The sequence below is a fragment of the Podarcis gaigeae genome, assembly GCF_964106915.1.
Source record: "Podarcis gaigeae genome assembly, chromosome: 8".
In the NCBI taxonomy this organism is placed as follows: Eukaryota; Metazoa; Chordata; class Lepidosauria; order Squamata; family Lacertidae; genus Podarcis; species Podarcis gaigeae.
In genome coordinates, this window is record NC_139684.1 from 18,401,016 (window position 1) to 18,414,056 (window position 13,041).

A 13,041-nucleotide genomic window follows, 5' to 3' on the forward strand; every position below is an offset into this window, starting at 1 on the left:
ACAGAATGGGCATCTGGGTGGCTGCTGCGAGAACAGGATGCTAGATGCGCCACTGACCTAATCCAACAGGGTTCTTCTTACATCATTATTAAATGTGAGAATTGCCTTTCACCTTTATTGTGTACCATTCCTGTTGCACTTTTCAGTTCGTTAACTGCACTTTCCCTTAACAACAGCCCTGAGAGGTAGATTGTGCCAGATAAATCCATAACTGGGTAGGATTTGAACCTGGGTTTTTGTTGCCAGCAGCCAGCACTCTGTCCTTCTGTATCACATTGGCCCAAAGAAAGTCAGCTGTAACTATGCAATATTTAATAACCAAGAACCCTATCCTCCTCTTCCTTGTTTGTTGCTTCAGTTCTCAGGAAGCGGGAGAGGCTCACTCACGTCTGATGGCCGAACAAACTCCTGGGCATCAGGAGGGAAGGGGGCAACATCCACACACCACTCCCAGAACAGCGCGGGCTCCCTTTCCGAGAGGCAGTCATTTGGTGTGATGCCAGAATGCCGACTAGCTGATGACTCCCAGGCTCAACCAGTCCGGGTAGGTAAAAATTTTGGAAATTAGGTGCCCAGATAAGCTGCAACATGAAGTGGTTTTCATACCACCTCCTTTATGAGCAGGATCCTTGATGTTCAGGATCCTGGTTGAATCCTGACCACCAGGGCTTGTATATATTCTGTGACAGGGGGCAGGATCTCTAACATAGTAATCCTAATTCTGCATCAAGAAACATTAAATTCTGAGAATTCAATAAATTAAACAAATTTGCATGGCTTTCTCTTTTGTTCTGGTTTTTGCTTGGGAGCGTTTGCTGTACCCTTTTTGGAGTCTGCTAACAAGATTTTTGTTTAGGCAAGCCTCTCCAGACATGCAGAATGTTGACATGGATTTTAATCAGGTCTTAGCTTGTTGCTGATTTTAATAACTTTTTTTTTAATGTTGGTTGCTTTTAACTATTTTACTGATCATTTCATTATTGCATTATTTTTGTAAACCACTTGGGGGTTTTTTTACAATTAAGTGGTGTATAAATCTTTTAAAGTAAAAAAACAGGCCAGCATAAATTTAATGAATAAATGTTTAATAAAACTAAACTAAACTGACACAGTGAGAGCTGGGACCAAAGAGGATGTTACAACAAGGAGATATAACTAGGAGACAGGACAGAAGAACGTAATCCATCATCATCATGTTGGAGGAAAATGCACATAACTGGAGCTTGGTTCTCAGATAAGCAAATCACATGATTTCTCCTTTTTCTTCTCAGTGTCCAGGAAAGCCAGTCTCGACAAGCACAGGGATGCCAAAAGCTGAGCTGAAAAGGAAAGGAAGCTCTCGAAAATCCAAAGGGAAATGTGGGCCACTGGCCCAGCAGCCACAACCCCACAGCCAGGATGGGGAAAGGAACCATTTCCAGCTCATCCCAGAGCATCCCAGTGGAGAAGTCCTTTCTCCAGTGTACAATGAGCCATACTCCGCTGTGGTTCAGCAACACCACCATCCTGCTCTTCCCCCGTTGCATCTGGATGTGAACAATGTAAGCGACCAGGAGATGGGACCAATGTTCAAACTTCCTCCACGATGGCCGTGCTCTGCCTCCACAGTCCGAGGCAGCAATGCTTCTGAATGCCAGTTGCTGGAAACTACAACAAGGGAGAGTCCCCTTGTGCTTGGGTTCTGCTTGAGGCTTCCCCACAGGCATCTGGGTGGACAAGATGGGTCATTGGCCTGATCCAGCAGGCTCTTACTTTGGTAGCAAGGAATTGCAACTCAGAGGCAGGACATGTGCCGAGGTCCAGGCAGGGCTGGGAAAGATGTCTGCCTGAAAACCTGGGGAACTGCTGCTAGTATAAATCAGAGGTTGGGAAGTTCATTTTTAAAAAGGAACTAAGTCTAGTTCAAGGGAGGCTCAGAGGTGTGATAAGGGAGAGGGCTTTACAGTTGTGGCTGTCTGTGGAATGCTGTCCCCAGTGAGGTCCACCTGATGCCTTCATTTACATCTTCTCAGCGCCAGGGAAAGACATAACTTTTTGCCCCAGGCCTTTGATAAACTATGATGATGTTTTGTTAGTGGTGTGCTTCCAACACTTCCTTTCTCTGTTACGAAGGTTGTTTTGTTCTGTTGTTATGGTGTGATACATTTATATTTATGTTTAAAATGCATTGTAAGTCACTTGAAGACTTTCAGGTGACAAGTGACTCGTAAGTCTAATTCAACTCTCAGGTCTGATGTTCTCCCCTTCTAGTACCAGTAGTAATTTTATACAGTTTCTTCCCATGTTCCAGTGCTTACATCGTAATTCCTTGCATGCACTGCATTGCATATTGGTTCCTTTCCCTGGAACCAATTTCTGCTCAAGTAGTGAGGCATCACATTCATTAACCTTCTTTTCTCTTCCTGTAGCTGCCACCGTGGAACTTGCGAAGAGGAACTTGCCCAGCTCCCACTAACCTGGAGAACGTGCCTCTGCCTTCCTCCCCTATGTACGCTGACCCTTATACACCAAATTCCCCTTCTTCGCACAGAGCAGGAGACCCCAACTTCCTTGAAGAGGTATTGTGCACGTTAAGTTGACAGTAGATCCCTTGAAAAGGTGCCCCAAAGTTTAACAAAGGAATCCCCAAATTGTGTGCTGTGAGGGGAAAGCCACCAGTGTGACATAAATTGAAATAAGTACAAGCTCCTTTGAGCTTAAATAAGTATCTATCTGTAGAAGAGCCATCCCCTCGCTTTTCTGCGTCAGTAACTTTTCTCAAAGTTCTGTTGGGAGATGAATTCTAGCTACATCTGGAGGGCCACAGGTTTCCCACCAGTTCCTTAAACAAAGCTTCAGGAGAGGTTGAGTCAGACAGAATTTCATTGGAATAACCAGCTAAATATAGCCGTGTTTCCTTTTCCTTTGAAGTTCATGAAACACCATGGAAAGAGCTCCTTGGAGCAGCAGAATGGCTACCCAGCCATACCTGTGTCTGTCCCTGTCTCCCATAATACTCTGGTGCAGAAGAAGAACTCCCAACTTCTGCCTGACAACCATTGGCAAGAGCAAACGCCTCAAAAGAGATGCAACATGCCCGGGTCCATTTTTGATTTCTCAGTGATGCCTTCTCCAGACACCGATTGTTTGACCTCAGTGAGTACAGTCTAAAGGGGAGTACTCCTTAGTGCAGGTGTGGGGAAGCTGTGGCCTTGCAGATGTTGCGGAACCACAACTCCCATCATCCTTGGGTTTGGCTATGATTGCTGGGGTTGATGGGAGTTGTAGTTCAGCAACATCTGGATGGCCAGAGATTCCCCCACACCTGCTTTAGTGTGTTTGGGTTTTGCTAACTCCTGGGTTACAGGTTATTAAGATTTCTTTTCTCTCTGGACTCCATCTGCATTATTTAAGTGACATTGTTAACACCAACTTTGTTTCTCCCTCCACCATTCAGAGCACCTTATCACGGGATGAATTTCTGACAACTTCCTTGCTGCATTCAGGTGAGTCCCAGGTTTCTTGGGCTGTCTCACAATACAATCCCAGCTCCAAGTACTCTAAAAAAAAGAGAATACATTGGGGTGGGGAACTTTTTTTCCTCCCGAGGAGCGCATTCCCACCTGGGCAACCATGTGAGAGCCACATGCCAGTGATGGGTGGGGTGGAAGGAGCAAGGGAGCAGAGCAACAAACAAGCCATATGGTTTCTATGCATAAGAGGCAATTTTTGGAGCTCAAGGTAACATTCAGGTCAGGCAAAAGCACACAGGGTGTGAAGCAAGGCCAGGAAGAGGTGCGGCTTATGGCAAGGGGGTGTGGCTCAAGGTTGAGTGTCATGGGGAGAGTTCCGATGGCCAGACACAAGCCTCATCCACACTTCCATTTGCCCTGCTGCTTTCCCCCAGGAAAACCTGTGGTTTAGCACCAAATCAGAACAAACCACAATCAGGTTTTCCAAGTTTGACAGTTGTTCTGCTTTAATGCTAAAAAGTGGGTTTTATGGGTGAAAGCAGTGGGGCAAAGGCAAAACTGCTTGGACCTGTGCCAAGAAAACATGGGATAAGTGGAAAATCACTCAAACAACCTGTGCTTTTTAGTCAAGAGACAAGCAGAAGTGTGGCCAAGTTCAGAGTGGCTATTTAGGCCGCTGCTTAAAACTCACCTATTTACACGCAGGTTTTACCTAAAGGGTGATCTCTGCTATGTTTAATGTATTAAGCTGATCTACTGATTTATTTATTTATTTTACTATATTTTGTTTTATGAATGTAATCTTACTGTGGATCTTGCCATGACAATTTTCTCATGGTGATGGTGGCGTAGAAATCCTTGCAAATAAACAAAACAACATAGTTTGGTTGGGTTTTAGGAAAAGGGCCACGTACCAGTCAGTCCTAAAAAGATTCCACAGAGTAGAAAGGTTTCCAGAGCATGTCTAAAAACAAAAGAAGGAGGCAGCTTGGTGCATCTCTTGGGAGGGAATTCCACAATTGGGGGATCTGTATCTGTCAGTCAAACATTTGCTAATGTCAGGCCAGAGGACAAGGTTTCCGATGCCCAGCTTGGGCCTCAAATAGGTGCATTTGCATGCAGGTTTAACTGTGGGTTAAACCACAGAGCCTAGGGCTTGCCATTCAGAAGGTTGACGGTTTGAATCCCCGCAACGGGGTGAGCTCCCGTTGTTCGGTCCTAGCTCCTGCCAATCTAGCAGTTCGAAAGCACGTCAAAGTGCAAGTAGATAAATAGGTACCGCTCCGGTGGGAAGGTAAACGGCGTTTCCGTGCACTGCTCTGGTAGTCATGCTGGCCACATGACCTGGAAGCTGTAAACAGGCTCCCTTGGCCAGTAAAGCGAGATGAGCGCCGCAACCCCAGAGTCGTCCGCGACTGGACCTAATGGTCAGGAGTCCCTTCACCTTTACCTTACTCCTGAATAGGCAGCTCCCCGTGTTTAGGTCTAGATATTATGTCTGATTCCTGTGCCTCAATTTATCCACTGCCTCTGTAGATGAAAGCCTCAGAACGTACGACCTGCCCGACAGCGGACGAGAGCGCCTCGACTCTGCCTACCACGATTATGCCGAGCTCCAGAGTTTCCAGAGCGACTTCAGTTACGACAACATATGGGAGACCGAAGCGAAGGGCTCGGGTTTCCGACGGACGGTGCCAGTCTCTGACAACGAGATCTACCATTGCTGAAAGGGGGGAGGAGAGGACTTGAGACCTACCACTGCTTAAAACGGGGTGGGGGTTATATGAAGCACTGAGGGCAGCAACAAAGAGCTTCAGAAAGAAACATGGCTGCCTGCTTCTCCTCTGCTCCTCTTGCTTTTGTTGCTGAGGCAGTATAAGGATTGGAAAATTGAGCTCAAGGCTAACCAGGCTCCTCTTTTTTTAAAAAAAAAGAAACAAAATGCTCCTCTGGAAGTAAGAAGTTTTTGTATCCTAGAGAAGGCAGTGGCCCTTCCTGTTACTTGTAGGCACACTTTTATGCTTTGATTTGTTCCTTCACTTCCTGTTGTGGTGCTATAAGAAACAGGTCTGGAAAAGGAGCCTGGGCTTTCAATGAGAGCATTCCACCCCCCCATCCAATCCACTGTGCCTGCATTTGTGGACTTGCAGTTGGGACACTGGACTCTTGGTAATGGCTATGAAAAAAAGAATAATAATAATAAAAAACATCAACCCTGCACTCCTCATTGTTGCAGCTGGTGGAGACCGAAGCCCACATTTTTGCATCTGACCAACGGATCTTGCCATTTTATGCAAGAAGAGGAAGAAGAAAAATCACTTGCTAGCTGCAACAATTTTCTTTTTTGGGGGGGACGGGGATGTGGCAAGAGAAGTATTATGAAAACAAGGGAACCGCTTAGTCTAAAATGAAGGTGTGCTGGTGGGTATATATAATTGAAAATGCAACACCGGCAGATGTGTGCATCAGGGAATGGTACTGACAGCCACTTCCTATCCTCCTGATGCTTTAGTGCTTACCAGGGAAACCCAGACCTCTGCCTTTTTGGAATAGCATGTTCCACAATAAGCAAGGAGGCTGTGCCTCCCTTGATTGTGTGCAGAATGTGCTTCATTCACAACAGCCACCTGGGGAAGAAGAGGGAGAGCTAGTTCTTGCCTGCCTAAGACCCGTGTGGGTGGAAGACACCCATCCAATGCCCAGGTGAACATGCCCTGTTCAAATGTTACACAGTTCACTGCTGGGTGCTGCACCTCCTGTGTGCCTGCAGCTTGCAGCGTTGTGCCAGGACCTCTTGGTTTTTTGCAGCACTGCAAGTGAGCAAATTTCAGAATAAAAGGTGGTGGTCACGTCTGGAGCACCAGTGCCAGCACTGAGGCAGATAGTCACAATGTTAATGCAGGGAGAGGAATTGAGAAGGCGGGTGCTCTGGTACTCAGTTGAGAGGTTTGCTGGGCCTGGTGTGGCCCCCTGGAGCCTCGGGGCGGAGCCGTGTGTTGAGCAGCGATGCGGGACTACTCTGGCCTTCCTGGTGATGTTGAGATCACTGGGAGTTCTGTTTGCCCAACAGCATTTGGACAGTCCAAGCAGTTCCCCATCCTTGCTTAAGAAGAGTGCTTTTGCATCCAAAGGAGCTGGTGTGGCTTGCATTTATCATTCATCCCAGGCTCCAGTACCAACCTGGTGGCACAGGCAAGCTCTGCGAGGCCACAAATCTTCGGGTTCCAAATTCTGAAACCCACAGCAGGGACCTGCAACCAATTAGGTCAAGTCTGCTTCTATTATTATTTATTATAAATTGCATTTATACCCCACTGTTCCTTCAGGGAGTTCAGGACATGCCATGCCTAGCCCCTCCTTTCATTGCTCTAGCAATCCTGAGCTTCAGTGGCCTTTGTGACTGAGTGAGGATTTGAGCCTGGAACTCCCAGACCTTGGTCCAGCACTCTTAACAATTAAAACCTCACTGGATGATTTATTATGTTGTGGTGGTACCACATCAGGAAAGGGCCTGGTGTGTCTTCCTTACTTGAACTTTTTATATAAATAAATAAAAATAAATATTACTTTAAACAGATGGCAACCAGTGAAGTTTACATGTAGTTTTTTTTGTTTGATGTTTTATTTAATATGTAAACACGGGTGCCTTGGGGCAGTGGGAGAGGTGGGAGGAAGAAATGCTATTCAATTGTGTGATTGTTGACAAAACTCTGTGGAGTGCTCCTGGAACTGCCTTTACATCTTTCCAGCTGGTCCAGAGTTACACCAACTTGGGGATGCTTGTTTCTGTACAGTATTTGAAACCGCAAGTCTCTCCTTTTTTTTGTATTTTCAAGGAAGGGGAAGCTTTAGACCCAGTGAGGGTAGAAGGATTTTTTTTTTAATAATATTTTACAAAGCAGATGTAGGAGCTTGTAAAAAGACAGTGGGTGTCAAAACGTTCAGGGCTCAGACCACAGCTGCATTAGACCCATTTTCAAAGATTTTGCGGAGAGGGTGCGTTTGTGTGTTTGTATATGTGTGCATGTGTGTATAAGGAGGGGCGAGGTGTTGTAGCAAAGTTGCAAATGTAATGGATTTTACATGCTGTACAGTTCTCTTGACACGTTCTTGGAAGACCATACTGCTAATAAAGTTAATATATGTAACAGTTCATAGCTTTTTGCTCCTTAATTTAACTAGATTTCATGGAGAATGAGACTATTGGTGACTATGAGCAGTGGTACCAATTTTATGATAAGTCTTAGCCGCTGGACTGGCCCCATTAAAGGACCTTATGATATATGCTAAAACATTTCAAACCCATGTTGAATCTCAAAGTACAGTACTTCCCAATTCAACTCACACCTGCAGTAGAGGCCTAAATTTATGGCATGACATCATTAGAACTAGTTTGAGTTCCATCTCTCACATCTCCTGTACAGGTGAGGCAATAGATTTCCCCAGAAATCAAAGGTGCACTGACTTGCTGGGGAAACCTAATATGTTGGGATTGCGTTTCCAGGTCACCTAGTTTTAGATTACTATCACTCCTGCAATCTGGCTTTTTGAAGGGTGGAGACAGATTTCAGGCACAGGCTGTAAAATACTGTATTTACTCAAGTCTAATGCGCCATCAAATCTAACACACACCTTGATTTTCACAATGTAATTCAGCCAAAAAAGGGTGAACATTAGATTCGAGTAAATATGGTACATCTTGCAGGAGCGTGTATTCAAACTTCAGTGCCCTTGATGTTAATACAGTAGTACAGTGGGATCTGCAACCAAATTTTGAAGTGTGAAGTGCTTCACACACACACACACACACACACACACACACACACACACACGTGTCAACATCTCATGTTCCCTAGTTCACTTCTCCATTGGGCTATTATTTGAGAGGTGTCTTTTTTTTAAAAGGACCCCCCCTCCCCAAAAAATACATTTTTATTTTTGTACACCTGCAAACCTGGGAATCTCCCATGCTCAGTGCTACCTTTCTCTTCTGCATGGGTGATGCTGTTCTGGCTATGTAAGAAACACAGCACCTGCTGCCCCCATCCTGGAAACAAAGGAAATTGCTATCCAAAGGAATGGGTGTGGCTATGCAGATGAGGATCTGCTCAATTCCCAACTGTTGCCCTTGAGTTCTATGGAGTACAGTAAACAGACTGCAAGGGACGCGGGTGGCGCTGTGGTCTAAATCACAGAGCCTTAGGGCTTGCTGATCAGAGGGCCGGTGGTTCGAATTCCCTCAACGGGGTGAGCTCCCGTTGTTCAGTTTCTGCTCCTGCCAACCTAGCAGTTTGAAAGCACGTCAAAGTGCAAGTAGATAAATAGGTACCACTCCAGTGGGAAGGTAATTGGCGTTTCCGTGTGCTGCTCTGGTTTGCCAGAAGTGGCTTAGTCATGCTGGCCACATGACCCAGAAAAACTGTCTGCGGAGCGGACAAATGCTGGCTCCCTCAGCCAGTAAAGTGAGATGAGCACTGCAAGCCCAGAGTCATCCTCGACTGGACTTAACGGTCAGGGGTCCCTTTACCTTAACCTTTACCTAAACAGACTGCAAATTGAGGTTCTTGAATTTATGAGCCCTTCCACCATAACTGCAGGCATTTTGCTAGTTCTGCAAATAATAAATAAACAAAAAATGTGGCTTATGGGAGCACCAATTAGGTACCTAGCCTTTCTATTGATGTAACTGGGCAACCCAATCCTAAGATCTATGTATGCACCAGGGTCACCCTTTTCCCTACTTCTACTCTCAACTAGGGTTTCTGCTTCCCAAGCACATTTTTTAAAACCCACACACTTCCCTTCAGGCAAAGGTGGTTGTGTGACAAACACGGGTGTGTAGCTCTCTGCGGTGGCGAGTGAATACAGGAGCTGGTGGGGTGATGGGCAGGGCAACTAAATGGGAGGCAGAGCCAGGCAGCCACTGAAGGAAGAGCTTTTTCTGGCCTTCTCCCCAAATATAAGCAGAGCATCAGTTTAAGACCCAGCTACTGAAGAGAACAGTTGGACACCTGGAAATTTCACAGTTCCAGGAGCCAGCATCAAACAGCTAGTTATACCAGTGGCTTTTGAATTCTGGAGAGAGAGAGAGAGAGAGAGAGAGAGAGAGAGAGAGAGAGAGAGGATATTACAGGGAGTTGAATGAAATGAAGTGAATGAACCTGGCTCTATGGGGGTCAGGACTGCTGTGTTCTAACTCTGGAAGTCATTGGTTTTCCATTGGTGGTCCATACAGTGGTACCTCAGGTTAAAGACGCTTCAGGTTACAGACTCCACTAACCCAGAAATAGTACCTCAGGTTAAGAACTTAACCTCAGGATGAGAACAGAAATTGTGCTGGCGGCGCGGCACCAGCGGGAGGCCCCATTAGCTAAAGTGGTACCTCAGCTTAAGAACGGTTTCAGGTTAAGAACGGACCTCCAGAATGAATTAAGTTCTTAACCTGAGGTACCACTGTACTTCTGAGGTAGCGAGCCTGTGCTTGGCCTGGCCTCCTTCAGACAGTAGCTGGGGGATCACAGAAGTTGGTGCTTCCAGGGTGGGATGAGGGAATTGCTTCATATAGGTCCATGGGCATAGCCAAGATTCATGTTGGGGGGGCAGGCTTCATGTTGTGGGGGGGACAGAACCTCAGTTAGTTAAGCATTTTTTATTTACCGGTATTTACTATATTTAGGGGCGGCAGCTGCCTTCTGCCTCCCCCTCCAGGCTATGCCCATGTATAGGTCGCAGCCACATTTAATGCACATGCCTCCCCCTGCCCAGGAATCCTGGGAACTATAGTTTGTTATGGGTACTAGGAATTGCAGCTATGTGAGAGTTAAACTGCAGTTTCTAGGATTCTTTGGGGAATAACCACGAACTTTAAATGTGTGTTGTGGCTAGGTGGTCAGAGTAAGATAGCATATCCTGAAGAAGGCTAGATTTGGGCAAGTCATGTGCTCTGCCACTGAGTGATCAGCCTCTCCCCAGACATGCTGTCGGAGGTGCCCTTAGCTTAAGAACTTTTGTATGTTAGGCGGGCTGCTCCAGCAGAGAACCATGGCCCTTTCCTTAAGACACAGGAAAACAGGAAGCTGCCTTAAGCGGAATCCAGCTAATGATATTGCCTCAGTATTGTCTACACCAGGCTTCATTAACCTCAACCCTCCAGATGTTTTTGGCCTACAACTCTCATGATTCCTAGCTAGCAGGACCAGTGGTCAGGGATCATGGGAATTGTAGTCTCATAGTCTCAAAACGTCTGGAGGGCCAAGGTTGAGAAAGCCTGGTCTACACTGACTGGCAGCAGCTCTCCAGGGTTTCAGGCAGGGGTCTTTCCCAGCTCTACCTGGGAGATGCCACTGCAGATTGAACCTGGATCCTTCTGCATGCAAAGTAGGCTCTGCCACTGAAGCGATGGTTCCTCTTAAGAAACGCATCTCTGCTTTGCCAGTACACTGCCCGTAGGAATGTAGCACAGCAAACACATTGAAACACTTCCCACATTTACTGAAGTGGTATTTGCAGCTTTGCCTTTGCAAGTCACAAATGAACTGACACCCCCACCCCACCCCTAAACAGATGAGGATTTAACCTCCAAAATTCAGAAAGGGAGAGACCCAGGGTTTGCTTCATTCTTCATTTTGTTTATGAATTGTTTCCCATAAAGCATCCATAAAAACATGAAAAATGGAAGCATATGCCCCCCCAAATGTCCCCAAGGCCAATACAGAAACAATTTATGGGGGAGGACTTCTGAACTATTGGGGTGTTTTTTTTTAGTGGGGTTCAATCCCATACTGGCAAATTCAGGTTGTGCAATTAGAGATGCTTTGGAGCTGCTCTTATGCATCAACCTTCTTTGTGCAATAGAACAGACTTTTTGCCATAAGGAAAGTAATGGGGGAAGGCACAGCAAAGTGGGGGATGGGACTTGCTTTGGCACAACTTCATCTTACATCCCTGCAAACAAATCAGAACGAACACTTACTAAATAGCCAACATTGTCTAACTTCCCTACAAACAAATAAGGATGAATTCTCAATAAACAGGTTGTCTGGAATCACCCTAGGATATTTTTTTTAACCTCCACTTAAAAGGTTTCCTTTTTTACATGCATCATGTTAATTTCAGCTTGAATGCATATATATAGTTAATCCACAGACAGGAAGTGTCCTGGTGGCTCTTTGCGTATCACCAACCTTTAGCATTACATTTCAGGGGCTCTTTGCAGAAAGAGGTTGCTGGCATGGTCTGCGAGCTGAAACTTGGAGACAATGTTGACTGAAAAAGCACCTGTCTGACTTTTTCATTTGCTTGGCAGTAACGCACGTCAGATGCTGGGTGAGGGCAGAGGCTGTGTAGGGCAGTCCAATACCCCCTTGACAACGGTCTCTAAATGCCGGCCAATTGCACTCATCTTGGCAGGCTTAGCACAGGGGAAAAAAGGCTTTCGATAAACTCATCAAGGTCATTGCTGGTGCAGCAGGAACAAGCTCTTGTTGTCAGTGCATAAGTACTGAAAAGGAAACAAACTGAAGCTAGCAGCAAAGCTGTACCTCGGGAGATGGAGAATTTATTTTATTTTTTTAGCTCAAGGGTCACATTCCTTTTTGTTACAACTTTTAGGGGGGAGGGGGCACATGGCCATGGTGAGTGGACCCAGAGGCAAAAGTTGGTGGAGCAACGAAAGTGAATCTCTACACACACTGAACATGTACCCCTCTCATTCCTACATCCAGACAAACACGAGGCATGATGAGAGTTCAAGGACATATTTCAGGCCAGGGAAGAAAGACACTGGGAGGGTTCAAAGCAGAACTATTGAGGGCTGTGGCTTGGGGATGGTCCCAAGAGTCAGGTAGATAGTTCTGGGTGGCAACATGTGGCCCACCCACGTCTGAGGTTCCTCATCCCTATCCTACCTCTTCAGTCCATATTTTTTTTTTGGGGGGGGACAGATGCGGCTAGTGATTGTGCTGGGACTCTTGTGTGCCTGGAAGAGCAGCCCTCCACACTAGAAGCCCTTTCAGACCATATGCACATGGAGGGGGTGGTTCTCAGCAGATCAAGGGGTGGAGCCTAGTGAGGTAACAGTGAAGGCTAGTGACATCTGGTGACTATGGCACTTGGTGGGTCAGGGGTGGAGCCTGTTGGGATTAAAAAGACGTAAATGCCAAGCCACGACCATTTTCAAGGCAATGAGCATTTCCCTTGAAATGCAAATAGCAGCTCCAGGGAGAAGATTTAGGAACACAGCTGCCTTAAATAGACCCATTTAGCTCAGTATTGACTGACAGTGGCTCTCCAGTATTTCAGAGAGAGAGCATTCCCAATCTGGCCTGGGGCTGCTGTGGCTTGAACATGGGACCTTCTTCATGCAAACCATATGCTCTACCACTGAACTATGTCCCTTCCCTTAAGGCACAGGAACAATAAAAGCTGCCTTACACTTAATTAGATCATTGGCCCATCAAGTCTATAGTTGGCACTGGTTGGCAGAGGTTTTCCAGGGTTTCAGATGGGAGACAGTCATACCTGGAGATGGATTGAAGCAGGGACCACTGCCACTGAGCCATGGGCCCTCTTATTGTGGTAGAGGATTAAG

The 13,041-nt window shown here is 46.2% G+C and overlaps 1 protein-coding gene across 3 annotated transcripts in view; it reads left to right on the forward strand.

The window, feature by feature from the left end:
* PLEKHN1 (pleckstrin homology domain containing N1) overlaps positions 1–7,605 on the forward strand; it is a 57,943-nt gene extending 50,338 nt beyond the window's left edge. For 2 of the 3 annotated variants that reach the window (XM_083752605.1, XM_083752606.1), the window contains 6 exons: positions 359–544; positions 1,272–1,541; positions 2,409–2,558; positions 2,911–3,135; positions 3,437–3,485; positions 4,989–7,605. In XM_083752605.1, coding sequence (XP_083608731.1) covers positions 359–544; positions 1,272–1,541; positions 2,409–2,558; positions 2,911–3,135; positions 3,437–3,485; positions 4,989–5,179 — 1,071 coding nt within the window. In that variant the 3' untranslated portion in view covers positions 5,180–7,605. The remainder of the gene's footprint in view (positions 1–358; positions 545–1,271; positions 1,542–2,408; positions 2,559–2,910; positions 3,136–3,436; positions 3,486–4,988) is intronic. The other variant, XM_083752607.1, reaches the window with a different exon arrangement.
* Positions 7,606–13,041: the final 5,436 nt, after the last annotated feature.